Source organism: Nyctereutes procyonoides, unplaced genomic scaffold (assembly GCF_905146905.1).
Source record: "Nyctereutes procyonoides isolate TBG_1078 unplaced genomic scaffold, NYPRO_anot_genome, whole genome shotgun sequence".
In the NCBI taxonomy this organism is placed as follows: Eukaryota; Metazoa; Chordata; class Mammalia; order Carnivora; family Canidae; genus Nyctereutes; species Nyctereutes procyonoides.
Window position 1 is genome coordinate 53,480,008 of NW_026575020.1, and position 27,031 is coordinate 53,507,038.

Here is a 27,031-nt window from a genome sequence, read left to right on the forward strand (position 1 = left end):
ATTTGAAGACCCTGAGAACCCCTCCTTCACCTGTTCTGGTACCCTCGATTCCTTCGTCCACTTTCTTCTGGGTGCCACCCCGGTGCGGGCGGGCAGGGGTGGGGATGGCTGGGTGCATAAGAACAGGGTCAAAGGTGAGCTTGGACACCAGCAGGAGCACAGGCCCCGGGATGCAGGCTTGTGAGGCAAGGGGCCCAGCCTGGGGCCCTGGTCCTGCCCGGCAGGGCCTGAGTGACCCCAGAAGGACCTCTGCACTTCCTGGTGGGCCCTCTGGGTGACATGCATCAGCAGCCGCCAGCAAGCAGCACCCCCCTTTCCCTTGGGCACACAGCCCAGGTGAGCCAGGCACACCCTGACCAGTCCGGCCTCTCTTGGCGCCGATCTGCTCAGCAAGATCTCTGGCCCCACTGCTCCTTCCAGGGCCCAGAGTGCACATCACCAGGTTGGGACAGTGGGTCTGTGCCCAGTTCATCCGTTTACCAGCCTAGGGGGCTGGACCTGTTCCCTTGGTTTTGGATGCCTCAGTGCCCTCATCTGTAGAATGGGGCTAATAGGAACAGGATGGGCCTCACACAGGTGTCATGAAGATCAACAAGGCCAATACGAAGGCCCCGCCTGGCACATGGCGGTCCTCGCGGCTGACACCCAGCCCTCACCATGGTAATGGCACAGACTAGCACGTGCCCGAAGCATGAGCAGAGCCCCGTGCTGCAGGGGTCAGGGTGGGGGGTGGTGGAGGGGAGACACCCCAGTGATGGCCGGACCAGGGTGGGCTGGTGCTCATGTGCCCTTAGGCTATGACTACAGCCCTGCCCGGGGCAAGCAGGCTTTGGGGGCCCTGCCCATTTTTGGAAATGTTGGCTGTCAACTGAATGAAAATGACTAAATTATGGCCCAGATGCAGTTCCTGGGCTCTGCTTTGAGTTGCTGGAGGTAGAAGGGGCCCTACGGCACATCTTTTAGGGGAGACATGCTCTGCAGGGACCCTGGGGTCCTCAGGGGAACCTCCAAGACCAAAGGGGAGGGAGTAAGGACCCCCCAACCCCAACCCCACTCAGGGAGGCTCTGGCCTCGGTCTGTTTGTGATTAGGGGTTCCATGTATGACCCCACTGCAAAGCTTCTAGTAGCAAGTTGAAAACAACTGAGCCATTGCCTAACTCTAAAGGTGGAGAACTTGAAGCCGCCCAAGAGGGAGTTATCAGTGGCCCAACGCCACCCAGCGAACCGAGATGAGAGCTGGTCTGTCTGGGCTGGTTCTGCCCGGTGACCCCATCCTCCGCTGGGTCCACTGAGCCCCCTAGAATGCATGCTCCTACAGGTGGGTCCAGCCGGGTGTCTCTGTAGGCACCCCCTGGGGCACTTTTCCAAGAGTCAAAAAGCAGGTCTGTGGTCTCAGCATGGCTAGCTTCTTTCAGACCCTCAAGAATCCTGAGTGAGGGGCTGTGGGTGGGCTCTGAGGGTTCCCACTGTCTGGGAGGCACAGCCCCACCCAGGTGCTCTTCCGGCACCTGCCTGGGCTTCAGTGAACAGCACCTCCTCTCCCCAGAAGCACTGGAGCTGGACTGCAGCCCCCAGGGGCCCCGTCCTCTCACCCCACCTCCTCCCCCCCCACCCCAACCTTGGGGCCACCGCACCCTGCTTCCAACTCCCACCCTTAGCCACATCCCTCATTAGCTGGGAATGAGCCCCTGAAGGGGCAGAAGGACCTGGGAGATGTTTTAATTAGGGCTCTAATTGCTTTCCAGGGAGGATGGCGCACAAACCCAAATTTCTCTGTGGCTGCTCGAGGCGAGGGGCAGGGTTTCCAGGAGCTCAGCCACACTGGATGGGAGGGCGTGCGGGGGCTTCAGCTAGCAGAGCCCGCCCCACCCCGCCTGACGTTGCGAGATGCCCACGCAGAGGGGCAGGTGGGTGTGGGGAAGGCAAGGGGCAAGGCAGGAGCTGGGCCAGCAGGATGGGTGGGGGGTGGCTCACGAGGTCCCCACCCAGGGCAGCCTCACTTCGTGATGGAATGAAGCTTCGAGGAGCCCATGAGCAGCAAGATAAAGGGCTTTATGTCCCTGATGTCCTGACTCTCCGACTTAGTGACTTGGGGAAGGTGGCCACGTAGCCTCTCAAGCACGTTTCTTCTATAAAATGGGGACATGAATCCACCTCACAGGTCACGAGGCTGAGCAGAGAAGAGGCTGCCTGCAAGGTCACTCTCCAGGTGAGACAGTAGAAGGCCAGGAAGAGGGGAGGGTGGTGCCTGCTGTGTCCCAGTGGTGACTGCTGTCACCTATGGGGACACCTGGGGGCTTGGAATACAGCCTCCCTCGGTTTAGTAGCAACTTGGCAAACACCATGGCAGTGACTGCAGCCCCACCCCGTAAGAGCAGCAGGATTCCCGTATCACGGATGAGCACAATGAAGCACAAACCAGCTAAGGGCCCCCAACTGTTAAGTGGCACGTGGGGCACCAAAATCCCAGAGCCCCCAAGGCCTGCCCAGGCGGATGCGCACATGAGCCTTCTTGTCCCTCCAGAGGCTGGGCCCCTAAGGGACAGAGAGAGAAGCCACTGGGCACAGAAGCAGCCCCAGGACCCCCGTCTGCAACCTCACCCGTGCCCCCCCCACCACCATCCAACATCTGAAAATAGCTCTCCCTAGAAGCAGAGACATACACCACGCTTGCCACCAGGATTTTTTTTTTTTTTAATGTTTCCTCACTGTTTTAACAATACCATGAAAAAAATATACAGTTTAGAATCTGGAACTGACCACGGTCTGAATGGGTTTCAAGGGCAGCTGGCAGGGGCTGCACAGCCCCTTCTGATTCCTCCCCTATGTGGGAGCCACACTATTGGAAACAGCACCGATGGGGTCGCGGTTGGGGGTACTGGATTCAGGAACTAAGTTAGTGTCTGGACCAGAATCTGGGAAAATCTGGGAGGCTAGAGTAGCTCCACCCTCTGGCCCTGGGCTGGATCCTGGGGTCCTTCTGTCTGCCCCCTCCCCCACACTGGCGTGGAGGGGACAGGAGAGAAGGTGGGTTTAGCCGAGGGGACAGGAGAGAAGGTGGGTTTAGCGTGTCCTCAGGGCAGGACACTCATCACCAGTTAACCCTGGGGGCGCGCGTGCACACACACACACACACACACACACACACACACACACACACACAAGCTCCCACTCCATCCCCTGGGGCAGGGCTACGGGACCAGACTAAAATTCGAATTTCAAAAGAACAAATCATTTTTTTTAAAAAAGCATTAAGTATGTTCCAAACGGGGCGCGGGTCATACTTATACTAAAAAAATTGTCCTTCGTGTGCCTGATATTCTAATTTATCTCAGCATTCTAGTTGTTGGGTCGCTAAATCTGGCAGCCCTATACCCTCGGGGCGCTCGGACGTAGGGGGAGGGGGCCCTGCTGGGACAAAGGCCTGAAGGAGGGGGAAGTAGTCAGTGGGTGTGTGTATGGGGGCAGTAACCCAGTCAAAAAAGCTTTATCCCTCCATAGGAATGATATATTATTATTATCTTTTAAAAAAATCATCTTCCAGAAATTTTCTACACTGGCTGCCTTTGACTGTTAATAGCTATGGGGCGGGAGGAGGGAGACACACGCACGGACACCCACCCCATACGGCTCTAAATAAAGTTTGGAAGCACTTAGTATAAAGGTTTTCTAAGAGGATTCGATTTTGCTTCTGGTGGCAGACCTACCAACACGGCTCCAGACAGTGCTCTGCAAGGCTTTAAACAGGACAAGAACCAACAAATCGATAGGGACCGAGCGAGCGCCCAGCCTGTTCCTAGTGTCAACCTGGAAAGGGCCCCTTCTAGAAAATTCAAGAAGCCTGGGGCCTCCTTTCGTTCCCCATCCCGTTCTCTTCCCCGGGAAGGGGCTGCGTTTAGTGCACACATGCGGTCCGGCTTTGCTCCAGGGGAGCCGGGGACGAGGGATGGAGGGGCCGGGGCCCGTGGCCACCCTTCCTCCTGCCACACGGCCACAGTCACAGCAGAAACGCCAAGAGGGGAAAGGCGAGCCACGTGTCCTTGGCGGTGGCACCCGGCCCACCCTGGGCTGACCTGCAGGGGCCGCCGCACCAGGAGGGAGCCGGGCTGACGTCTGGCATCCGTCTGAGGCCGGGGCAGAGGAGAGGGACAGCGGGTCCCCCCGCAAGCACCTGCCTGTCCCGCGGCGCTTGGGAGGCTGGCTGCACCGTGCAGCCCCGGCCAGCGCCTCTCATCCGTCCATCCGTCCATCCGTCCGTCCATCCAGGAGGTGCCGGGAGGTCCAGGGTCTGCTGGGGCCGGGAAGGGGACGGTGGCCCGGGGGCCGGGGGGAGCCAGAGCCCCTCACACGCGGATCTCCTCGTCCTCCTCCTCGTCCATGAAGGAGAACTCCTTGTCGGGCTGCCGGGGCAGCGGGGCGCGGGCCCGGTCGGGTCCCCGGGACGCGGGGCTGCGCTCGTCCAGGACGCCCGAGGTGCAGCTGGACAGGGAGCTGCTGTCCCGCGTGGTGTGGCTGCCGTCGCTGCGGGCCGAGCCGGGGCTGGGGGCCGCCGCCCACCCCTCGTCCTGGGGCAGGTCCCGGCCTGTCGCACCCTCCAGCCTGGCCCTGGGAGGGATCGCCGCGGCCGCCGCGGCCCCCAGGGGAGCCGGCGCCAGGGTGCTGCGGGCCGCGTCCCCGTCGTCACGGTAACCGCCGTCCTCGTCGTCCGCTTCCCACTCCTCCTTGTCCATGATGCTCAGGACGTCGCCCAGCATGGACGGCCCCAGGTCAATGTGGAAGGACATGATGGACTCGGCGTGCTTGAGGCCCAGGCCGGCCTTGGGCACGACGGGCAGCTCCGTCAGGTCCCCGAAGGCCTGCTCGTCCAGGAGGGGGTCCGGGGAGTGGGGCGCGGCGGCCCCGTTCCGCCGGGGCCCGAGCTCCCCCTCGCCCGCCGCCTCCTGGCCGCCCTCCCCGGCGCTCGCCTTCTTCACGGGGCTGGACGACAGGCTCTTGGGCAGCTTGCCCGAGCCCTTCTCGGCCGCCTCCTTCTCGTTCAGCTGGGGCAGGGACATGGCGTTCTTGACGAACAAGGCCGAGTCCCGCAGGGAGCCCAGCATGTCCCTCTGCTCCCGGTCCCCCCTGGTCACCGACTGCGACCGCTTGCTGCCCCGGAACTTCCGGGACAGGAGGCTGCGTTTGGAGGACGAGGAGGAGGCCTGCTCATCCAGGGACTCACCGTCCAGCTCGCCGGCCTTGCTGTTGAGGAAGGACGTGTCCCCAAAGGCGTCGCCCGCCCGGCCCACGTGCATGGTGTGCCGGAAGTCGCCCAGGGGGGCGCTGATCATCTCGGCCGTGAGGTCCATGCGGGAGCGGCGCTTGGAGTGCACCGAGCTGGACACCAGCTGCTTGAGGATGGGCATCTTGCTGGGGGGCGGGCCTGGGGGGGGCTCTGGAGGCGGCAGGCGGGTCGGGGGTCAGATCTGAAGTCCGGCGGGTGGACGGGGTGACCAGGAGATCATAGGGCTGCAAGAAGAGAACAGCAGGCAAAGGGTTAACCTGGGCAGGTGGCACAGGGACAGCGCACCTGCCAAGGGGGCCGCTGCTCAGACCTCAGCTCTCCCACCAGGATGAGCGACTGCGAATCAAGCTGGCAACCGGCGTCATAACCCTGCCTCTTTGTTCACGCACAGGCACCCAGGTTAGGGGAGCGCTTTTCCCAAATCCAGATGGCGTCAGGGTAGCCACAGACACACTCTCCCTGCCCCTGGGAGAAGGTCAACATCCTGGCCCCCCAACCAGGATGCGGCCAGAGGGAACCCGACCACTGAGGGATGTGGAGGTGCAGCAGAGTCCACACGGCAATCTGGGGCTGGACAGCCGGGCTGGAGTCACGCTGGAAGTTCTTCCTGCCATCTGACCTCAATCCCTGAGGTAGGCGGACACCTCAACCTGAGTCACAGTCCACAGAGTGGCGGGGGAGCCAGCAGGACGGGCCCGGAGAGATGCTGCTCGGCACCCGCACGATACGTGGGCGGCCAGGCTCGCTTTCTGAATCAGGATTGGGGTGGGGCCACTGGGACCCACAGAACCAGCTCCCCCGCCTTCCAGTCCTCGCTGGGTGTCCCATAAATGAGGACCCTGCCTGCACCTCTCTCCCCACTGCAGGCCCAAGCTCTTTGCCAAAGACCTGCTCGGTGCCTCTTGGGGATGAAGAGAACTGACTGGCTCCCGATTTCTTTCATCGTGGGTGGGGGGGGCGAGAGGGCAGGGGCTGGATGGTCTGGCCCCCAAGATCTGCAGACCTGGGGAGCCCAGGAGAGCCTGGGCCGTCTGGAAGCTCGAGGTACCACCCGCAGAGCTCCCGGCAAGAGCCGAGATGGAGCCAAACCAGCCCCTTCCCTTCCAGAGGGACCTGCCCCCAATGCTAACCCCAGGAGTAGTGCAGGGCTGAGCAGGGTGGGGAGATGCACGGGGACCTGCCAAGGAGGGCAGGTGAGGGGTGCGGTGGGGTTGCCACCAGTCTGGCCGACAGCAATTCTCAACCCTCCTCATGGCAGGCCCACCCTTCCCATTGCAAAGCATGGGTACGAACGCCACCGGTTTCTTCCTCACCCCCAGGGCTGCCCCCCGAGCTAGCCCACCACATCCCACCTGGCCCCTGACACCAGCCCAGCAGATGACCGTTTTTCCCCTTTCATCCCTCTCTAGACAATTGGTCACCTTTTATCTAAAACAACCCATCTGGGAGTCCCCAGGGCAGACCCCTTGATCTGGCGACCAGTCCTCGCCTCCCTCCTTAACCCTATACCATTCCTTGCCGCCCGCCCCCTACCTTTGCACTCTGCCCCAGCCCCTGAGCTTCTGCCTCCTGGCCTCCAGGACCGGACCTATGCAGGTCCCTGCTGGAACACCCTGTCACCTGGCTCGCCCAACGTCCTTCAGGGCTCGGCTGAGACGTCACTTCTGGGCAATGCCCTCTCAGCCACCTCTCCTCTGGCCTCGCAGCGCTCTGGGTGTCCCCTCTGCCACAGGCACCGTTACATCGTTCTATTCCTGCCCCCTGGGCTGTGATCATCCCACTGGACTCTGAGCTTCCAGAAGGTTCCGATGGGCCTGCTGGCTACTGAAGCCCATCTAGCACTGGGTCGTCAAATACCCCCGTCCTGCCCTCCCAGCGCAGCGGCAGTGCTGGCTTCACTTAAAGCCTACAGACCACTCCAGGGTTCCCAGCCCGACCTCTCTGTCCTCCAACCACCACTGTCCACCCCCATCCCCCTCAAGGGCTCTCACTCCCTGTCCAGCTGCTGACGCCCAGTCTGATGGCGCCCCCACCGGCAAGTGCCGCCCCTCCCAACCCCGTGCCAGCCCCAGGCAGTCACACGCTTGTCACTCCAGCAAACAAAGTTCTGTAGGACGTGTGGTAAGGAGCCAGGCACCGGGGCCGACCTGCCACACAGGTGACCTGGGCTCCTGATGGCCTTGAGATGACCCACTACAGGCAGTCAGCTCTCCCATTTCTCCTTCTCCCCACCAAACCCTCAGGTGACTTAGCTTCCCCGACCCCTAACCTGAACCCTCCCTCTCCTGCCCACGCCCCGAGATCTAACCTCTAAACAATTAGACAAGAACAGCTAGACCAACATTTGGACCAACACGTAGGATTGGCCAACATTTTCTACAAAGGGCCAGAGACTCCAGATTTTTGGCTTCGTGGATGCTACGGTCTTTGTAGTAGGAAGGCAGCAACGAAGGGTGTGGCTGTGTCCCAATAAAACTTTATATATAAAAACAAGTTGTGGGCCAGATTTGACCCGTGGGCCGGGGTTTGCTGACTCTTAAACTACACACATGGAAAGTACTGGCCTCGGGGTCAATCCCTCGCCGCTGCTCAGAAGAAGGTCACACCGTATGTGACCCTCTGGGCCAGCCATGGGCTCTCAGGCCAACCTTTGAGGGGCAACTCTCTTTGGCCAACAAAGAGAAAGGGAGGCTGCAGTAGGCCTCAGACATGTGAAGAACAGAAGGAAACCAAACCGGGTTCCCACCGGCACCTTGGTACTGGGGAATCCCTCAGCTCCTGCAGCCACCGGGGCAGGGAGACAAGAATGGAAAGGGCTCGTATCTTCACCTGCCTGTGGCCCAGCTTCTGCCTCTAGCCACAGAGTCCTGGGATCTCAAAGAGCTGGGCAGGGGCTGGGGGAGGGGGGGTAGAGGTGAGGACACCCAGTGTAGCCCCAGAAAACAGGTGTACTGAAGCAAAGTGACTCATTTTGTGCCCTAAAAAGGGGAGGGCTGGGTGAGAAGCTGGTCTCCCGGTCCAGACCTTTCTGCGGCCTTTGGTGGGTGGCGTCCCTCATCGGTTACCATCACCAAAGGGACGCCCCTCCCTGCTTCCAGGCCAGAGGAGTCCAGAAAGAGGAGGAGCCTGGCTGCTTCCTCAAATGTCTCCAGACGTGCCAAACGTCCCCCGGGGGTGCAAGATTGCCCGGGGTTGAGAACACAGCTATGAAACTAAAGCTGATACTATTTACCAGGTAAACAAAAAAAGAGGGGAGCCAGGCCAGGGGACATCGGGGGTTAGAATGGTGGGAACACATGACGTGAACTTCCAGAATTAGGTTAAGGGCTTCAGTGTAGGGCATGAGCAACTTCCAGCACTGTGGTTTCCCCGTGTGACGTGCTCCCCACAGGGAAGAGAAAGGGGAACCACAGACGCAGCTGCCAGGGCCGCGGCACATTGGTGGAGAGCCCCGCGGCCCCTCACGGGGACCTGGTACTCTGGCCACCACGACTACGGGACCGGAGGGTCCCATCATCCCATCAGCGCCCCTTCTATCCTGGCAGGTACAACGGGAGAACAGGGGGGAGAGGCCAGCCCCCACGCAGGACCCCCCAGCACCCTGCTCGGCCCTACACCCCAGAGAGAAAGCCAGCGTCTGGCCAGTGCCACCTGCTGCTTCCGGTCTCACTCCCTGGGGGCAGGAATGAGGCTTCCTGGCTTATAAAAAGCCAAGCATCTCCAACACCCAGCATGAGCAAGTCTCGAGAGAGAGCTGGGGCCTCTGTGGAGCCACCTACATGCCCATCCCACTGCCCGGCAAGGAGCCCTGAAGTGGGGCCAAGGTCTGGGTTTCTGGAATCCTGGAGCTCAGACCAGACGGGCCAGGCTTCAGGGCCGGTGAGAACCCTAAGCTCTGAACCCACAGCAACGTGGGGGTGAGGAATCCCGAGATTAAAGACTAGCAGGTGGCCCGGGCCCAGTCCCGGGGGCAGGTCAGGAGGCCCAAGAGCCCACCAGGAAGGGGACGGTGCCAAAGAGCTGTGTGTTTGGCAGGGGGCGTTGCTATTTGCCATGACTCAGCACTGGGGAAGTGGCTAAAATAGGCTGCCTTGATGACAGGGCGGCCACTCCCCACAGCCTGCCCTGGGCGGGGAGCACCCCCACCCCACCCCGGAAGCCATATCCCACTTTCCTGGCAGAGCAAAGGAACACGGAGCAGGAACTCGCGGCTCTCCCTCACTCTCCCCAGCCTGTGATGGAGCCACACTCCTCTACCCTTGACCCCACCAACCACAGAACATTCCTTTAAGGCAGGAGCAGGGAGCCCCCCCCCCCGGAAGGCCAGGCCCCCTGGTTGGTTTACTCTTACCACGTCCTTGGCTCAGTCCTGTTCCTGGGACCCCAGGGGGCAGCCCTTGCCTGGACCCCTCACCCGTCCTCCCCGGCATGCCGTACACGGAGCACTGGCCTCCCAGACCAGACACTGGCCTCCCAGCGGCAACTAGACAGACGGAAGGGCAGGCTGGACAAATGCACTCCAAACACCCAGGCAGTGGCCGGGCCCTGGCGGCCTGAGCAAGGCAGGACGTCGAGCTAAGCTCTCCCGGGGCAGCAAGGCAGGCCTCCCACTTCTGCAGCTGACCTGCAGCTCACCCCGCTTCAGAGGACACGCGCTTCGACGCCCACCGCGTCGCCACCGACCCGGGCAGCTGCCCCTCCGTCGGCAACCCTGAGCTGCTCTAACATCCACCCGGGGCCAGCCCCAAGCAACGTGGCCAAACGGAAGGGGATGTCTGGTGAAGGGTGGCCTCAGTCGGGCCTTGGAACGGCCACAGGAGGCTTTGTTCATTTACTCATTCATTCATTCTTCCATTCACTCATCGACTTCCTGCAAAATCACCAATTTTCCCACACTCTTCTAGGCCCTGAAGACACAGGGTGGCGAGAATCACAAGGTGGACAAGCCCCGGCCCTCCCGGGGCACATCTGCAGGGGGGCTGGGGAAGAGGGCTGTATGCACGCCGCCAAGTAAGACGGTCTCTCGCAGGCCTTGGTGTTGAGAGGGAAATGGGGAAACGGAGGCAAGTGTGGGGGTTACGGGCCTGGGACAGAAGGCCCTTCCATGGAAGGGGCTCTGTGAGTGGAGAAGCCAATGACGGGAAGGACCCAGGCAGGTCAGGAGCAATCCAGAGAGCGAACAGCACATGGCAACACCCAGAGGTGGGAAGAAGCTGATGGAGTGCGAGGAACAGAATGAAGACCCAGTGGCCGGGGGCCAGGCCCCACAGGCCCTCCCTGGAAGGCCACGTAGGAGTTTGGATGGCATCCTAGGTACAGTAGGAAACCACGGCAGTGCCTGAGCGGGGAAGTCACCCAATCTGCACATCTGGAAGTTTCCATGGCGGCTGGTGCTGCAGGCATGGAGGAAGGGAAGCAGGAGCTCAGGGCAAAGAGGAGGAGGCCCGGAGACAGGCAGAGGGGGACCCATTATGGGCATGTTTTGGAGGCAGGGATGCCAGGAGCTGCTGAGGGCCTGAGAGGGATGGGGGGAGGGCGGGGGAGAGGGGGCAGGATCAGAGGGGGCTGCAGGCCTTCCAGGCTCCATGCCAAACCTTCTGCAGTGGCAAGTCTCACCTGCTGGCCCCTCGACCTTTCTCCCAGGGGTGCGACCAACATCCCACCATCAAGAAGAGCTCAACTTTGCCCAAACTGCCCTCTGGAGCAAGGGGGGAAGTGCCTGTGTGGGAAGCCTGGGGCAACGCAGGCCGCTCCTCTCCAGAAGAGCTTACGGACTCGGGCTTTTGTGGCCGGAGAAAGATTCGGTGCCTCCTGGAGCACTTGGCAGCTACCCTACAAAGATCAGAAGCCCCTGCAAAGGCAGAAGAGAATTTACCTTCAACAGCGGGATCGGGCTGCCGGGCGGCTCTGTGAATGGGAGAGCGGTGTGGACACTCCATCCACGCTGCTACGTGTTGCAGGAGGAACCTCACAGGAGGCTGTGGCCGTTTGAGCTGACTTTAGGACTATGTGGAATCTTTTACTTCCTTCACCCGCACTGCCAAAAGTCCTCATATTTGAAAGTGTGCTGTTTGCACCAAGAGATTAAGAAGCACCGTCTTGTCTTTTCTTTTTTAAAGATTTTATTTATTAAAAAAAATATTTTATTTATTCATGAGAAATACACAGAAAGAGGCAGAGACACGGGCAGAGGGAGAAGCAGGCTCCCTATGGGGAGCCCTACGTGGGACTCGATCCCGGGACTCCAGGATCACGCCCTGAGCCAAAGGCAGATGCTCAACCACTGAGCCACCCAGGGGCTCCAGGAAGCACGGTCTTAAAATAATCTGAGCCTGAACAGCCACCAAAAGAAAAAAAAAAAAAAAAAAGCCCAGGATGGAATACGAAGGATCACCATTACCCCTCCTGTACACTCATGTATCTGCATCAAGTATCCCCTTAAAATCCCTGCATATATGGGATGACCACTCTCTCTGAGATGGTGAAGCCACATGAAGGGACTTGCCTTAGGTCATGGATGGGAGCCAGGCCTCTGTTCTTACACCAGGGCCCCAGCCACTAAAACAGCCATACAGGACCCAGAGTGTGGTCTCGGGGCACCGGCCACTAAGGCGGGTTCTGCAAATAACGGCTTCAAAAGGAATATGATTTAGCAACCTCTGCCATGGGAAGCCAACCCTATGGGAGGATTTCAAAGCAGGAAAAGAGGGACACCCGGGTGGCTCAGCGGTTGGTTGAGCTCTCCTTTCGGCTCAGGGCCCAATCCTGAAGTCCTGGGATCGAGTCCCACGTCGGGCTGCCTGCATGGAGCCTGCTTCTCCCTCTGCCTGTGTCGCTGCCTCTCTCTCTCTGTGCTTCTCATGAACAAATAAATAAAATCTTATAAAAAAAGAAAAAGGCAGGAAAGGAGTCACATACCCAGCTAGGCACAGAAGCCTTATTTATAATCTCAAAAGGCTGGAAACCACCTAAGAGCTGAGAATAAGGAAACGGTTGGGAGGACGAAGAGCCTTGAAACTCAATTGACTGGCACGTAAGCATGGAAAGTGGCCTAAGGAGACCGGGCTGCCACACGGGCCACCGCCGGCCTAAATGGCATCAAGTGGGAAGAAGAAAACAGGTGGAGCTCATGCTTGTTCATACACAGTGATCACAAGTCTACACGAATACGGGCCGAAAGGGCACACAGAGACACTGAGGAGTCACGTCAGGCTTGAGAGGCAAACAGGCATTCTGTTTGTTTCCTTTAATGTGGTAATGCTGTTTTAATAATAATAATAATAATATCCTGAAGCATCAAAGGCTCAAGGAGAAGATGTTAATTTTAAAACCATCTCAGAACAGTCTGGTTCTCAGGCTCAGTACAAGGCACCGAGCTTGGGTCCCGGGTCCACTCTCTCTGTGCCAATATCCCACGGATGTCTGTCCTTCCTCCTTCCCTCCCTCCCTCCCCACCAGGCCGGACACATTTTATTCTAGGTCGCGTGGGAGGAGAGGGTGGGCAATCTCTAGAGCCTGGAATCAGGGGAGACATGGAGATCAGGACTCCCCCGAAAGAGCCTGCTCTCCAACAGCTGCTTCCTGACGCCTGAGCCTCCTCAACCGAGCAGGAGGGGAAAGATAGCCATCATCCCTCATCCCCTCCGCACCGTCACCGGAGACTGGCCAACCTCCAGCGTCACTAAAGCTCCGAGTTGCAGGCCAGCCTCCCACCCGGGTGATCCCACAGTGGGATGCTATCCGAGATGCCCCGGGCAGGTGAAGGTTCTGCTTCTGCCGCTTGGACAGCCCTAGCTCTGCTCTTCTGGTGGCTGCGAGGGAGCCCCGAGGAAGGCTGGGGTCCCGCAGGACCGCCAGCCCCGCAGTGCTCCCATAAACCGTCATGTGCAGATGCACCAACACCGTCATCCCCTGGGGTCTGCTGCATGCCATCCCTTGGGGTCTGCTGCATTGTGCTAGGACATGGGAAACTCGTGCCCCTCTCCCTGCAAGGACGGCGTCAAGATTGTGCCCATTTTACAGAAAAGGCAACAGGCTCAGATGGTGAGAGGCTCACCCCACACGGATCACTCTCATAGCTACTAAATGGTGACTTCGACCCACTTTCACCCGTGCGGCCGACCTCGGACACGTGGTTTTCTGAATGAGGTGATGCCTCCCGGCCCATTCAGGTGTCCCCAGTCAAGAATGTACCCGTGGAAGACAGGGGTGGGATGGCATTGGGGAGGCTGCTTATGGAAGACCCTTGGAACCAAGACTCACTTGGATTGACTTCCCATCAGAGATCTGCTCTCAGGGGTGGCTCCAATGGGCTCTTCCTCACTCAGGATCTCCTTCCAGCTTCCTGCTCAGAGGAACCTCCCCATGTTCTGATTCCCTGGGAGGGGAGAGGTTGGGGGGTAGGGAGGACCACCTTGAAGCAGGACTTCCCTGGCATGTTCAGGAGTGGGCTCAGCCCAGAGCCCTGCCTCCCGCATTTCTCATACCCGGCCCCGCTTTAGGCCCCATCTTGTGTTTCGTGGTAGTTGCAGCCACCAGGATGGAAGACCAGAACCTCGACCCAGGCTGGGTGCCCTGTACTTGCTCCAGCACCCCTGCCTGGCTGCCCATCCCACTGAGGCTCATTGACCCAAGGGTGCCACTGCCCAGCTGCCACGCCTGGGCAGATCCCATTTCCTGGAGATAGCCATTCCCTGCTTCCTGGAAGAAAGGGAAAGTGAGCAAGGTTTCAATACCTGCTTTCCCCAGGAATCCCTGCTGGGGAAGTAGGGAGCGGGGTGAGCCCGGCCCAGCTCATCAGGACACCAGGCTCTTGCCAAAGCAGGGTTCACGGGTGATCTCCACACACTCCACACCAGGACTTCTCAGTGACTTACACCTTCTGCTGGCTTTCTAGGGGTTATTAAATAATTTACAGCTCTACTGTCCAATGTGGCAGCACCGGCCTTATGTGGCTACAGAGCCTCTGAAATGTGGGGAGTCCAAATCCACAGGTGCTAAGGGGTGAAATATACAATGGACTTCAAAGATTTAGAATGAAAAAGAAAAACAGCTCATTAATATTTTGCTATTGATGACATGTTAAAATGATAATATTTTGGGGCTGGGGTGCCTGTTTGGTTCTGTCAGTTTCAGAGTCCAACTCTTCATTTAGGCTCAGGTCATGATCTCAGGGTCATGGGATCCAGCCCCACGTTGGGCCCCACGTTGGGCCCCACGTTGGGCCCGGAGTCTGCTTGGAATTCTAGCTCTCCCTCTGCCCCACCTCCCTACAGCTCTCTACCTAAAAACAAACGAACAAACAAACAAACAAAACTCCAAAAACCCAGATGATATTTTTAATCTATATTGGGTTAAATGATATGCTGATTTCACCTATCTCTTTTCAATTTTTAAAATGTATTTATTGGGGCCCCTCGGTGGCTCAGCTGGTTTAAGCATCTGCCTTCAGCTCAGGTCATGATCCCAGGGTCCTGGGATCAAGTCCTGCATCGGGTTTCCTCAATCAGTGGGGAGCCTGCTTCTCCCTCTGCCCTTCCCCCTGCTCATTCTCTCTCTCTCAAAAATAAATTCAAAAAAAATCTTTAAAAATAAATAAATCAAATGTAGTGATTAAGAATGGAAATGATAGGGATCCCTGGGTGGCGCAGCGGTTTGGCGCCTGCCTTTGGCCCAGGGCGCGATCCTGGAGACCCGGGATCGAATCCCACATCAGGCTCCCGGTGCATGGAGCCTGCTTCTCCCTCTGCCTGTGTCTCTGCCTCTCTCTCTCTGTGTGACTATCATAAATAAATAAAAATTAAAAAAAAAATAAAAAATAAAATAAAATAAAAAAAGAATGGAAATGATAGGGCAGCCTGGGTGGCTCAGCGGTTTAGCGCCGCCTTCAGCCCAGGGCCTGATCCTGGAGACCCGGGATCGAGTCCCACGTCGGGCTCCCTGCATGGAGCCTGCATCTCCCTCTGCCTGTGTCTCTGCCTCTCTCTCTCTGCATCTCTCTGTGTCTCTCATGAATAAATAAATAAAATATTAAAAAAAAGAATGGAAATGATATATGAAACTTGCAAACTGCTTCTACTGATTAGCACAGGTGTAGGCATTTTCTCCTCTAGGATATGAGCAGTATCTTCCACCGCAGGTGGGAACAGCAATCACACTGTTCACATTTGGGTGAAAATATTTCAGTGTTAATAAATTTTATTTATTAAAGATTTATTTATTTATGATAGACATACAGAGAGAGAGGCAGAGACACAGGAGGAGGGAGAAGCAAGCTCCATGCTGGGAACCCGACGTGGGACTCGATCCCGGGACTCCAGGATTGCGCCCTGGGCCAAAGGCAGGCGCCAAACCGCTGAGCCACTCAGGGATCCCCTGTTAATAAATTTTAAATCAAGTTATTTTAAAGTAAGTACTCAATTCCTAAATCCAGTGGGCCTCTAACAAACGCCAGGTTGTTCCCCTTTTGTCTGAGCTCTGCAACAAAAATCCTTCTAGCTAAGTTGGCACAAAATCCTTCTCACTAAGTTGGCGCAAGTCCTTATTTCCGAAGGATACATATAAGTGAGTTAAATTACTGTTGTTTCTTATTGTTAACTTGTTCCCCAGAAGTTTCTACCAAGTTACAGTTCCACCAACACAGGGCAATTGTGTCCAATACCTAGTGTTACATCTTCTTTAGTTAGAAACAACAAAAACACAACAACCAGCACACTCCCGAACTTGTGATTTGCATTTCTTTCATTATTGAGGAGGATGAGCGTTAAAAACCTGTTATCAAAAACAAAAACAAAAACAAAAAAACAAAAACAAAAAACCACACAAAAAAACCTGTTATCCTTTCTCTTGGGAATTGCTTGCTGAAATCGGTTGCCCATTTTTCTGGGGGAAGGGGCTTTTTATCTTTTCAGTGGATTTCTAGGACTTTTCAAAAATGTTAAAGCAATTGATTTTTTTTATCATCACGTTTTGCAAACATTCCTGCCAATTTATCATACACCCGTTTACACTGGGGCGATTTTGCTTTCTTTGGAGTACTTACGAATTTTTACATGGGCCAGATTGTTTCATGGTTTGTGGCTTTCACAATAGGAAGCAAAGACCTCTCCTACTTCTAAGAGTATGAAAATAGTCCTTTCCTCTACAACTACCAGGTAATACAATAATGAACAACAATTCATAGAGAAAGATACTAGAAGGAAATACAACAATGTAGATTGTGGGTTATTTAAAATAGAAAAACAATTAAAATACAACAATAATGTCAGTTACCGATTCCATATAGGACTGTTATAAAATGTGGGTGATTGCATTAAATGTTACCTTCACCGGATATTAAATTCTTTCTACACAGATACCTCCCACTCACAAATCTATTTCCAGACTCTCCTTTGGGTTCATGGGTCTGTTGATTCCTAAACCAGGTCTACACAGCCACTCTGTAAAACACGTTTGAGTATCTAGTAGGGCAATATCCCTACTTAACTTCCCCCCCCTAAAGTGTTCTCGTTTTTTTCCCCCTAATGTTGTTACTCTTCCAGGCAGACGTTAAAAACCTAAGTCCCGAAAGAAATCCTAGTGGGATTCTGTTGGAATTGAAAGGAAGTAAGAAATTAATTTGGGAAGAATATAGTTGATCACCACATCAAGTCTTCTGGATACTCTCCATTAAATGTTGTGGGTTTTCTTCCTGCCAAGTGGCACATGGTTGGTCCTTTTCATGTTTATTCTGGGTCATTTTATGGCCTGTTGTTCTAAGCAGGTTCTGCTTCTTCTTGCTTTTCCTTAGCTGTATTTTCTGTCTGTTATAGCTGGTAAGTGGGGAAGCTACAGTTGTTGTTTTGTTTTTTTTTTTAATTTATGTATATTTAATTTCCGCCCTACTCAACTTACACTGTCTCGGACACTCAAATCCATGTTACTGTTGAATCCTTTTTGGCCTTGAAAACAGACAAGCCCATCATTTGCAACTAATAATAATTCTGTCTCCTACATTCCTTATTCTTATCTTGTTACATTTGCTACAATTGCCAATATAATACAGAGTAATACTGCTGACAGGAAGCATCTCTGTGCCTGGCACTTGACAGTAATATTCTAAAACTCAGGGGCATCCAATACAGTAGCCGCTAGCCAAGCAGGGCTGCTGAGTGCTGGAAATGTGGCTAGTGTCACTAAGGGACTCACTCCTTTATTTTATTTTGAATATTTAAACGTAGGGATGCCTGGGTGGCTCCGCAGTTGGGCGGCTGCCTTCAGCTCAGGTCATGATCCTGGGATCCGGGATCAAATTCTGGATCTGGCTCCTGCGAAGAGCCTGCTTCTCCCTCTGCTTGTGTCTCTGCCTCTCTCTCTCTCTGTGTTAGGTCTCTCATGAATACATAAATAAATCTTAAAATAAGTACTCAACAAAGAAATAAAGTTTTAAACTTCAAGGTTGATGCTTGATCCAGTTATTGGAAAACTTATGCTTAAAACATACCTGAGTAGACAAATCTTTTTTTTCAACTCTAAATTTTAGGAGATTCAAATTCAGATTAAGTATGTGTGCAATTTAGCATCCAAATGAAAATGTACTATAAGGTGGAAAACACACCGGATTTTGAAGACTTTGTAGGATAATGTAAAACACCTCTCTAATTTTTTATGATTATGTGGTGAAATGGCAATCATCTGGATTATGTATTGTGTTAAATAAAACATATTAACATTAATTTCACCTGTCTAGTTTTTAAAGTGTGGCCATCAGAGAACTGAAAGTTAACAAATGCGGCAAGCCCAGTATTCCACGGGCCGTGCTGTTCTAGAGGGATCTCTGCAAGTCATGACGCTCACCACTGGATTCACAGGGATTCTCGTTCATTTTAGAGAATTTATAGTTCTTACAGTTTATAAGAAAATGAAGCCAGTAATTTAGCCAGTCTGAGTTACAGCAGGGAAAACACACTATAGCTTAGATCATTTACCCTTTAACTGCTGGAAAACCTGGAAGCAGCTGTCCAACCTCACTCAGTGACTTGTAAGTAACCAAGGGAACTGTGTGACAACTCTCAGGCCAGTGCCTGCGAACCTACTCTGTGGGCAGTGACATCCTAGCCCTGACCTGCTGATTGTAGGTGGACAGGCCCTTCCTCGACCTTGGGTCACAGGGAGTTCACATCACTGAGTTTTTAGTCTGCACCAAGCAGCTGCTTTGTCTTGACTAAACTGCCTTTATAAATATATATATAGGGGATCCCTGGGTGGCTCAGCGGTTTAGGGCCTGCCTTTGGCTCAGGGAGTGATCCTGGAGACCTGGGATTGAGTCCCACATCGGACTCCTGGCATGGAGCCTGCTTCTCCCTCTGCCTGTGTCTCTGCTTCTCTCTCTCTCTCTCTCTCTCTCTCTCTTTCTGTGTGTGTGTGTGTGTCTTTCATGAATAAATAAAATCTTTAAAATATAGATATATACATTTAAAACAAGTAATAATACCATCCTGTATTGTATTCTTTCCCACAATCCCACTGAGTTATCATCATCCCCATCTTGCAGATAAGAAGACTGAGTATAAGAGTTACCAGGTCTTTCCCAAGTCACACACTTGCTAAGAACAAAGCTGAGAGAAGGGCCTCATGATCCGCCTGATTCTGGACCCTAGGCTTTTCCCAGTGCACTGAAGGTGTGCCAGGCAGGGTCATAAGCACTGCTGGGGCCCCAGTCTGTGAGATCCAAGGGTTCTAGACGCAATGACACCCCGAGGATACACAGTTCTACAGAGAACTTCAGGTTACAGGGTCTTTCCCACCGTGCCAGAGAAAAGTACAGATAAATCCTGGGAAACACAGACTACAGACCCACCACCAAAAGCCCCATCCTGCTGGGAAGTCGGCTCCTGCAGGGCTGGGAACAGATCACTCTCCGTACCAGGCTTCCTCCCCTTTATCTCCATATCCACCAACCTCCTAATTCCAGAACCATGTGCTTGGGGCCAGGGGAGGGAGAAGAAGGAAGCCCCCTCACCACCTGGGAGTTAAGACAGCCCTGGAAAGAAAGAGAAGGCATGACCCGTGACCCGGGGGGGGGGGGGTGACAGGAAGCCACAAGGAGTCAAGAAGATGAAGCATTAGTGACTCAAGGGTATTCAGCAACTTGGCTTGTTTACAGGTCTCTTCCTGGAGACGTGTTTCCCCCTGCCTGCCACCGGATAGACGGACAGAGGACAGACGGATGGACACCCGGAGGCCATCACAGAGGGAAGAGCCCGGAGAGAGGAAGGGGGGGGGCCCTCTGCCCCAGCGCAGGCAGGTCAGGTGGCCCTCACCTGGGAGTGGCCCTGCTGCTCCTCCCAGCTGCCCCAGCGCCTCAGAAAGAAGCAGCTGGGCCTGAAATCAGATCTGCCGGGCCCTGCGTGGTTTCACTTCCCTTCTCCTGAGAGTAGGGTGCCCAGCTGAGCAGGGGGGGAGAAAGGAGGCTGGGGTCCCCAGAGGGAGCAGACAGATCTGGACCCAGTTTGGCCCTGCCAGAGCACGCAGGGTGGAGGTGAAGAGCGTGGACCCCAGAGCCAGACTCCCCAGACTCCCCACGGCCTGGCCGCTGGGGGCATGGTACATGGGCCTGTTTCCTCACTAGCTTCTAGCTTTCCAGGTGATGGGTTAACACTAGGTACTTCCTAGCGCTACTGTGAGGATTGAATATGCTCACATAGGCCAAGCACAAGACGTGTGCGCTCACACTTGTGTGAGGAAGACGCTGTAACATGTTTGTTCTTTCTCTCAGTGGATGCCCTGTGTCTACCTGGAGAGGCAGGAGGAAATTTCCAGCACCCCCAGGGACAGATACTTGGCCCAGATACTCTGGCCCAGTTCAAGAGGACACATTTATGAACCTAGGACACCAACCTCCAGTGTCCAGCTGACGATACCCAAACCAAAAGGCTCCAGAGCTGACCCCGGGCAGGGGGCAGAGGGGGGGTGTCCCAGGATGAAATGTTGCAGGGGTAGGGGTCCTCCAAGTTTCTGAGGCCGAGGGATAGACTGCAGTCCCCACCAGCGGGAGGTCCAGCAACTTGAGACTCGGGTTTCTATTCTCATCTGACTTCCTCCCTTCCTGACTTATAGTGACACAGGATGGAAGAGCCTGGCTTCTCTCAGGACTTAAGTGCTTTCTGATTTCAGCTTGATATAAAGGGGCAGGTGTGAGGCGAAGGTGAGATAAAAGAACTCCTGCCCTTTCTCTAGAGGATGAGGGCTGGGTAACTCAGGAATCTGGGGCACTCTGGATGTCCACAAATAAGGCCCCAAACCTCCACATGCTCTGCCCCCCCCATAAAATATTGCCTGGTTCTTTTTAGACCTATTGCGACTCTCAGTAGAGGTGTAGAAGCTGTAGTGAAGCCCAGAGAAGGCTCCTTTCCTGTTCTCCCAGCCAAGGGGCACTAGTCTCCTTTCGATGCTTCGGGGTCAAGGGCTAGAGAGAGTGGACCCCCCGGGGGTCCAGAGGAGCACGGAACAGAAGAGCCCAGCTTCACTGTCACACTGGGAAAGACCTGAAGCTGGGGTCTGCAGCCCACATTCGGTCACTGCAAGGAGGGCATAGACGCAGGTGTAAAGAGCACCTGGGGGCTCTCCCAGGAGGCCCCCCCGCTAGGCCAGGGTAGCCTGAGTGGACCTGGCTGAGCCGGACAGGCTGTTTCTTGCCCTGGCGCTGCTGCCTCACAGCTGCCCCTTGCTCCTGGGGTGAAGGTGAAGGCAGGCGGGGAAAGGCCAGCAGGGCCGAGCGGCGTCTTCCAGGCTGGGTCAGGAGTGTAAGCCCACCTTCGTGAAGGAGCCCCAAGCTGCCCCCGCCCTCCCCAGAAGAGAGACCCTTCCTCGGCTTCCGATGCCCCTGCACCTGGAGAAGGAGGGGTCTGGATGCCAGCGCTCGCCACCCTGGCATGGAGCCCCGGGCTGCAAGCTGGCAGTGCCCGGGGGAGACGCTGATGTACATTTCTGGAAGGAGGCCCAAGGCTTCACAAGGGGCGTATTTTAAGCCGGAGCTTCGAGGACACGCTGAGTGGGAATGTGGGAATCTAACAGCTTCGACTTCCTTCGCCACGTACTGCGAGCAGACAAGGGCCCCATCCAGACACACACACACACACACACACACACACAGTCCCTCCCGGCATGACCATCTGCTTCCCAGTCCGGAGAGGCCTGGCACAGGTCTGTCCTCCCCCAGAGCACCCCGGAAGTCTTCGCAATAGCAGGCCTTCGGGACACTGCCAGCTGGCTCCAAGGTTTGGTCCTTTTTCCCAAGATTGAGGAAAAGCCTCCAGGACATAGGTCAGAAGACTTAAGCCTCGGTCATTCCACTCCCAGCTTCCAGGGCAAGATTGCGCAAGTCCCTCCGCCCCCAGGCCTTATCTCTGGCATCAACCCAGATCCTGTTCTGGCCTGGACTCCTCGCTCCCCACCTAGGGCCAAACTCCTAGGAGCCTCTGGACCGTCCAGCCAAGGGAAGCTGGAGACGCTGCCACCGGCAGCAGCCCTCGGCTCTGCACTCCCACCCACCCAAGCCAGAGAAGGGGAGAAAGGCTGGGTGGGAGAGAGAGAAGGCAGGCAAGCGAGGCTGGCCAGTATCAAACAGCCTGCCTGCCACACCTGGGCACAGCCTGTCCCGGCCACAGAAATCAATCAACCGCTCCAAAGGTGGAGGGGGTTGGAATCCTTGAACCAGAGCCAATCTGAGGCCCTTCTGGGAAAGTGCCTGACTTGTCAAGAAGGATCGAAGATTCCTCTCCCAGGTCAACATCTGCCCGGGGGGGCCTTCCCACCCCACTTTGTAGATAAGACTCTTGTTCACTTGGGACTCTGTGGGCTCCAGTGCTGTGAGGCGGTCGACAGGCGGTCGGTCTCCAAGAGGCAGCGGGACAGAAGCAGATTTGGGTATGCCCATGTGATTGGGGCGAGCATCAGTGGGTGGGCATGTGTAAGAGGGAAACGAAGGGGGAAAAAAAAAAAAACAGGGGTCAAGGGAGGAAAAAGCAGAAACCCCAGATAGCGGGAGGAATGTTCCAAGTGGAGGCCTGAGCTGGGGAGCTTAACGTGAACATTGATTGGCTCCTCAATGAGCAGGAGTCTGTGAGCTCAGGGAGACACACGAGAGGGCCTGGGCTTCACCCAAACAACCACCTCCTGGGAGAAGACTCACGGTGCCACACCAGCCCACTCCCAGTCCCTGTGCAGGTCGCCAGGACCCCTGAGAAGACCAGAAGCCACTGGGGCACCTCCCCAGGTTCACCAAAGCCCCCGCTGTGGGAAGGAGCCGCTGTCTTCGGGAGTGGAGGGGCAAAGTCCACATTTGGAGGAGATAAACCACACTAATCAGAGAGTCACATGGGCAGCTCACACGGGCAGCTGATGAAACCTGGAGCCCACATGGCACCCCCACACTGGCAGCAGGGTCCCGGCTACCCCACAGGGATGAAGCCTCCGGGAGACTCCAGGGGATGCCCCAATATTGCTCCGGGAGTGGGGGGAGCCTTGGAGCCACCTAGAGGCCTCGACGGGCCCAGCCTTGGTCCAGCCAACTCCCCATTTCTGGGGGGGGAAAATCCACAGCTCGGCTTCCCCTTCCTTTGTGCCCTGTTCTTTGTTCTCTTAAAATTCAGTCCATCCTGCCGGTGGTCCCCCTCCTCCACCCCAGCCTCGGGAAGGGGGCGGAGGCGGCGGGGAGTTATTAGAAACCCAGACTGTGCGAAGAAGTTGCATTGTAGGAGGCCCTCCTGCAACTGGGCCCCTCATTGTTTATGCTGGCTGCAAGGGGGTGGGGGGGGGGAGCTCTCCCTGGTCCAGATGGCTGCTGGGGGTAAGGATGAGGGCCAGCCTCCCTCCGGCACCACGAACCCCCTGGAGAGCTGCAAGCAGGCTTCAGAGGCTCGGGGACCCTACCCCCCCCCCCATTCAGCGGCTCTGGTACACACGGGCGAAGAATAGGCGCGCTGGATGCAGCCGAGGGCGTGGGAGCCGGTCAGATCGCAAGGGGCGACAAGGGAAGAAAAAGCCCTGGATTTCCCCTCCATTCTCCCAGGGGCAGGAAGAAAACTTCCAGAGCTCGGCCTGCAGTATCTCTCCGGGAAACACCAGGAATCTGGTTTGAGTTAGCAGGGCACCCCTCCCCCAGCCGCGCGGACACACACACACACACACACACACACGCGCGCGCGCGCGCACACCCGCGGCTCGGGCTCGGTCCTCCCCCGGGAAGCCCTCCGGGCCGCGGCCCTCCAGCCCCGACTCCCCGGCGCCGGCGCGCACCCCGCAGGGCACGGGTGGGGGACGCCCCGGGCTCGCGGGGAGGGGGGCAGGGTGGACCCCCCCCCGGCCGGGGGCGGAGCCAGAGAGGCGGCCGCCGCTCCACCGCCCCAAGCGGGTGATTAAATCCTTAACCCGGGGGTGGGGGGGGGCCGGGAGCGCTTGGCCGCGGGCGCACCCTGCGCGCCCACCCCGCGCGTGGCCCCCTCCGCGGCCGCCCGCCCGGCTGCGCCCCACCCCGCGGCCTCCAGGGCTCCAGGGCTCCGGGGGGGCGGGCTGGGGGCGGGTAGGGAGGCGCGGGGGTTCATTTGTTTCCTCGGCGCGTCCCTTCCAGGCGGCGCCTTCCCTGCTTCGTGTCTCCCCGGCCCGGGTGACACTGGGTGGCGTGTGCCGCGGCGTGTGTACGACAGCGAGTGTGTGCACGCCCCCGCCACTACGGGCGAAGCATTCGGCTTATTCATGGAGAACTCTGTGCGCACACACGCCCCCCTCGCGGACACGGCGGGCGGCGCGCCCCGAGCGCTGCGCCCTGGCCGCCCCGGCGCGCACCCCAATCTGAAGCCCGGGGACCCCCACCCACCCACCCCCGTCCCACCCATCCGGACGCCGGATCCCAGCCTGGGGAGAGGAAATCGAGGCGGCGCGCGGCTCCCCGGCTCTCGGCCACCCTCCTCCCCAAAGCCCGCGCGGCTCGGACGCGGGGTGCGCGGCTCCGGGTCCCCAGCACCCGCGCGCGCCCCCGCAGGCCCTTGCCCCGGGGGCGTCTCCGCGCCCTCCCCCCGCCCCCGAGGCCTCGAGCCCCCCCATCCCCCAGGCCTCGCGGGGCGCGGGCGGCGGTCGCCTACCTGGGTCCCCGGAGATGCTGGCGCCCGGCCGGCGCGGCTGCGCTGTCCCCTCCGTGGGCTGCGGGCGGACGCGGGGCTGGAGGCCCATGTCAGCGCCGGGGTCGGCTTCCCTCTGCTCGGGCTCGCAGGGCGGCGAGCCTCCGGGACACTCCCCTCCCAGGCCCCTCCCGCGCCCTCCCTCCCGCGCCCTCCGCGCTGATGTCACGCCGCCGCCGCAGCCAATGGCATCTGCGAGCCCCGCCCGGCCGCTCGGCCTCCTCGGTTCAAACGTGCGAGGGTGAGCCCGTCGGAGCCCCCGGTGGGGCGGCCCGGGGCGCGGAGGTCGGGGGGGCGGGCCGGAGGGGTCCCGGGGAGCCCCAGCGGCGACCAGGAGCCAGAGCTCCCCGCACCCTCGCCCCTGCCTCCCGGCCCCGGGGAGCGAGGGGGGCTCTGCGCCCCCAGGGCGGGGGATTCCGTCCCGGGCTCTTCCTGGAAGCCCCGGGGGGCCCCCAGCGGGTGCCCGAGGGGCTCTGGGCGGGGTGACCCGGCTCTGACCGGCCTGAGCCCAACGCCAGCTCTGAGTGTCCGGCGGAGACCAAATTCTCAGTTCTGCTTGGGGGGACCCTCTAGGAGACGATGGGGTCCCGGAGAAGCAGGTCCTGCGCTCGCCTCTTCCAGGAATCGCTTTGCTTTTGCAGATGGTCGTTATGCACGCGCGGAGTGGGAGTTCCCTTGCCGTGAGCCGCTGCCCGGGGCGGTAAAGCAAGTCGGGCTGGGCGGGGGGGGGGGGTGCCCCGGGGGAGGGGGTGCATGCGACCCTCATCTCGGCGTTATGAAGTCTGAGCCCCCGCCCCCCACCCTGGGGTGTAGAGATGACTTAAAAATAATTTTTAAGGAATCTTTAAAACAGTAAAAATAAATTAATAATAAAGCAAGTCCGCAAGCCTGGGTAGCTCAGTGGTTGGGAGTCTGTCTGCCTTCGGCCCAGGGCGTGATCCTGGAGACGCTGGATGGAGTCCCGCATCGGGCTCCCTGCATGGAGCCTGCTTCTCCCTCTGCCTGTGTCTCTGCCTCTCTCTCTGTGTGTCTCTCATGAATAAATACAACCTTTAAGAGAATAAAAATTAAAAAAAAAATAGGTGTAGGAGATGGTGCAGGCCCCAGATTCCCTCCGGCCCCCCAACCCATGAGCTGTTCCATGGGCCCCGTTAGGCTTGTGCTTTACTGCACACTGCTGGCGTTCCAGGTCCATCTCCTCCTGAAACCACAGCTGGATCTTATCTGTCCAGAGAAAACTTAACCTGAATGGCTGGGGCACTGCCCCTGACCCCCTTCCCTCCATTTTTAACACATTATTTTGTCTTTTAGGGCCATCACTTCAGCAATTTGTTGTCCTTTTTGACTGATGTCTGGGGTTTGGCCTTCCCAGTTAGGTTACACCAATTAAGCATACCTCCAGGACAAAGTCCTCACCCCTTTGTAATTCTGCAGCTCCTTATCCGAATTCAAAGCTCCGCTTGGGAGGTCTGGGAGGCTCCTTCGCACACCTTTGCCATTCATTGTGGTTTGCCTTTGGGGCAAAGAAGTGCAAAAACCCAACCCTGCCTTCAGGATCCCTGGAGTGGTTGTATAAGGCTGTCCCCCATGAGGAGCTCAGTAGGGGCTGCTAGACACTGGTCCCCAAGGCATTGCTAGGACCCTGGTGGGGAGGCTTGGTTGCAAGACAGTGTTAATCTTCCCTGATGTTTGGAATGCGGGACCTGTGAATTCCTAGGGGCCTTTGCCTCCCAAGGATCTACTGAGGCTAAGTTTTGCTCCAACCTTTCTGTCCAGAGCTATCTATTGATAATCAGAGGAAGTTAACAAAATGAGAAACCTGAAGCTTTGAATAGCTACCTTGAAATTTCTGGCAAGCTCTAAGCCCCTGACTTTGGAGAGGGATTTGAGGTCTTAGCTGCACCTTCGCCGTAACTTGACCGATAAGCTTTTAGGCCTGGGCGTGTGTCTCTGCCTGTGGGAGCTGCTGGGGCCTGCCCTGAGGGCTGGGGCTTGATCCTTAAAACTGCATGGGCCTGCCTCACCCCGTGCCTCCCAGCGTGCCCTCCCATCCCAAACACACACTCCCTGCTTTGCTTTGTTAACTTTGGGTTCTGGGCAGCTTAGTTCATATTATTTTGCCCCAGCTTTAAGAGGGTCCATTACATTAGGTTGGTTAATCCTACTTCCTTGTAGAGACGCCACTCCAGCTGGTGTAGTCAGGTTTGCCATCAAAGTATGACTCGGGGCAGGTCATTTTACTGGAGGGACCTGACCTATGGCTTCCCATCTCTATCGTGAGTCCCCTCACCATCCGCCTCCTCCCCCCACTGAGGTTAGCCAAGGTGGTTCAGGATGGATACCTCAGGGCATCACTAGGGTCTGATGTCAGCAAAGCTTGGATCCTTGGAGGGCTATTCATGCCCACCCTGCTGGGCAGGGGCTCTTTTGTGCCTTGGTTCCCTGCTCTAGAGAACCACCTGGAGCCCTTTCACCAGGCCCAGGTAACCGCCACTGTGGAACCTGGGAACATCCCCAGGATACCAGCCTAGGGGCAGAGGGCCTGCGGTCAGGGCAAGGGCAAGGCCCTCCACTGCTGTGGGGAAAAGTCTGTCT

The 27,031-nt window shown here is 57.1% G+C and overlaps 1 protein-coding gene across 1 annotated transcript; it reads right to left on the minus strand.

Moving 5' to 3' along the window:
* Window positions 1-4,341: 4,341 nt before the first annotated feature.
* Window positions 4,342-24,546, minus strand: CDC42EP4 (CDC42 effector protein 4). Its single transcript, XM_055334187.1, has 2 exons — window positions 24,401-24,546; window positions 4,342-5,506 (listed from the first exon to the last, which is right to left on the minus strand). Exon 2 carries the CDS (start codon window positions 5,401-5,403, stop codon window positions 4,345-4,347), a length of 1,059 nt encoding a protein of 352 aa, XP_055190162.1. The 5' UTR covers window positions 5,404-5,506; window positions 24,401-24,546; the 3' UTR covers window positions 4,342-4,344.
* Window positions 24,547-27,031: the final 2,485 nt, after the last annotated feature.

Excerpts from the sequence above, each read along its gene's own strand:
- CDC42EP4 (XM_055334187.1), bottom strand. The coding sequence starts at position 5,403 with ATGCCCATCCTCAAGCAGCTGGTGTCCAGCTCGGTGCACTCCAAGCGC.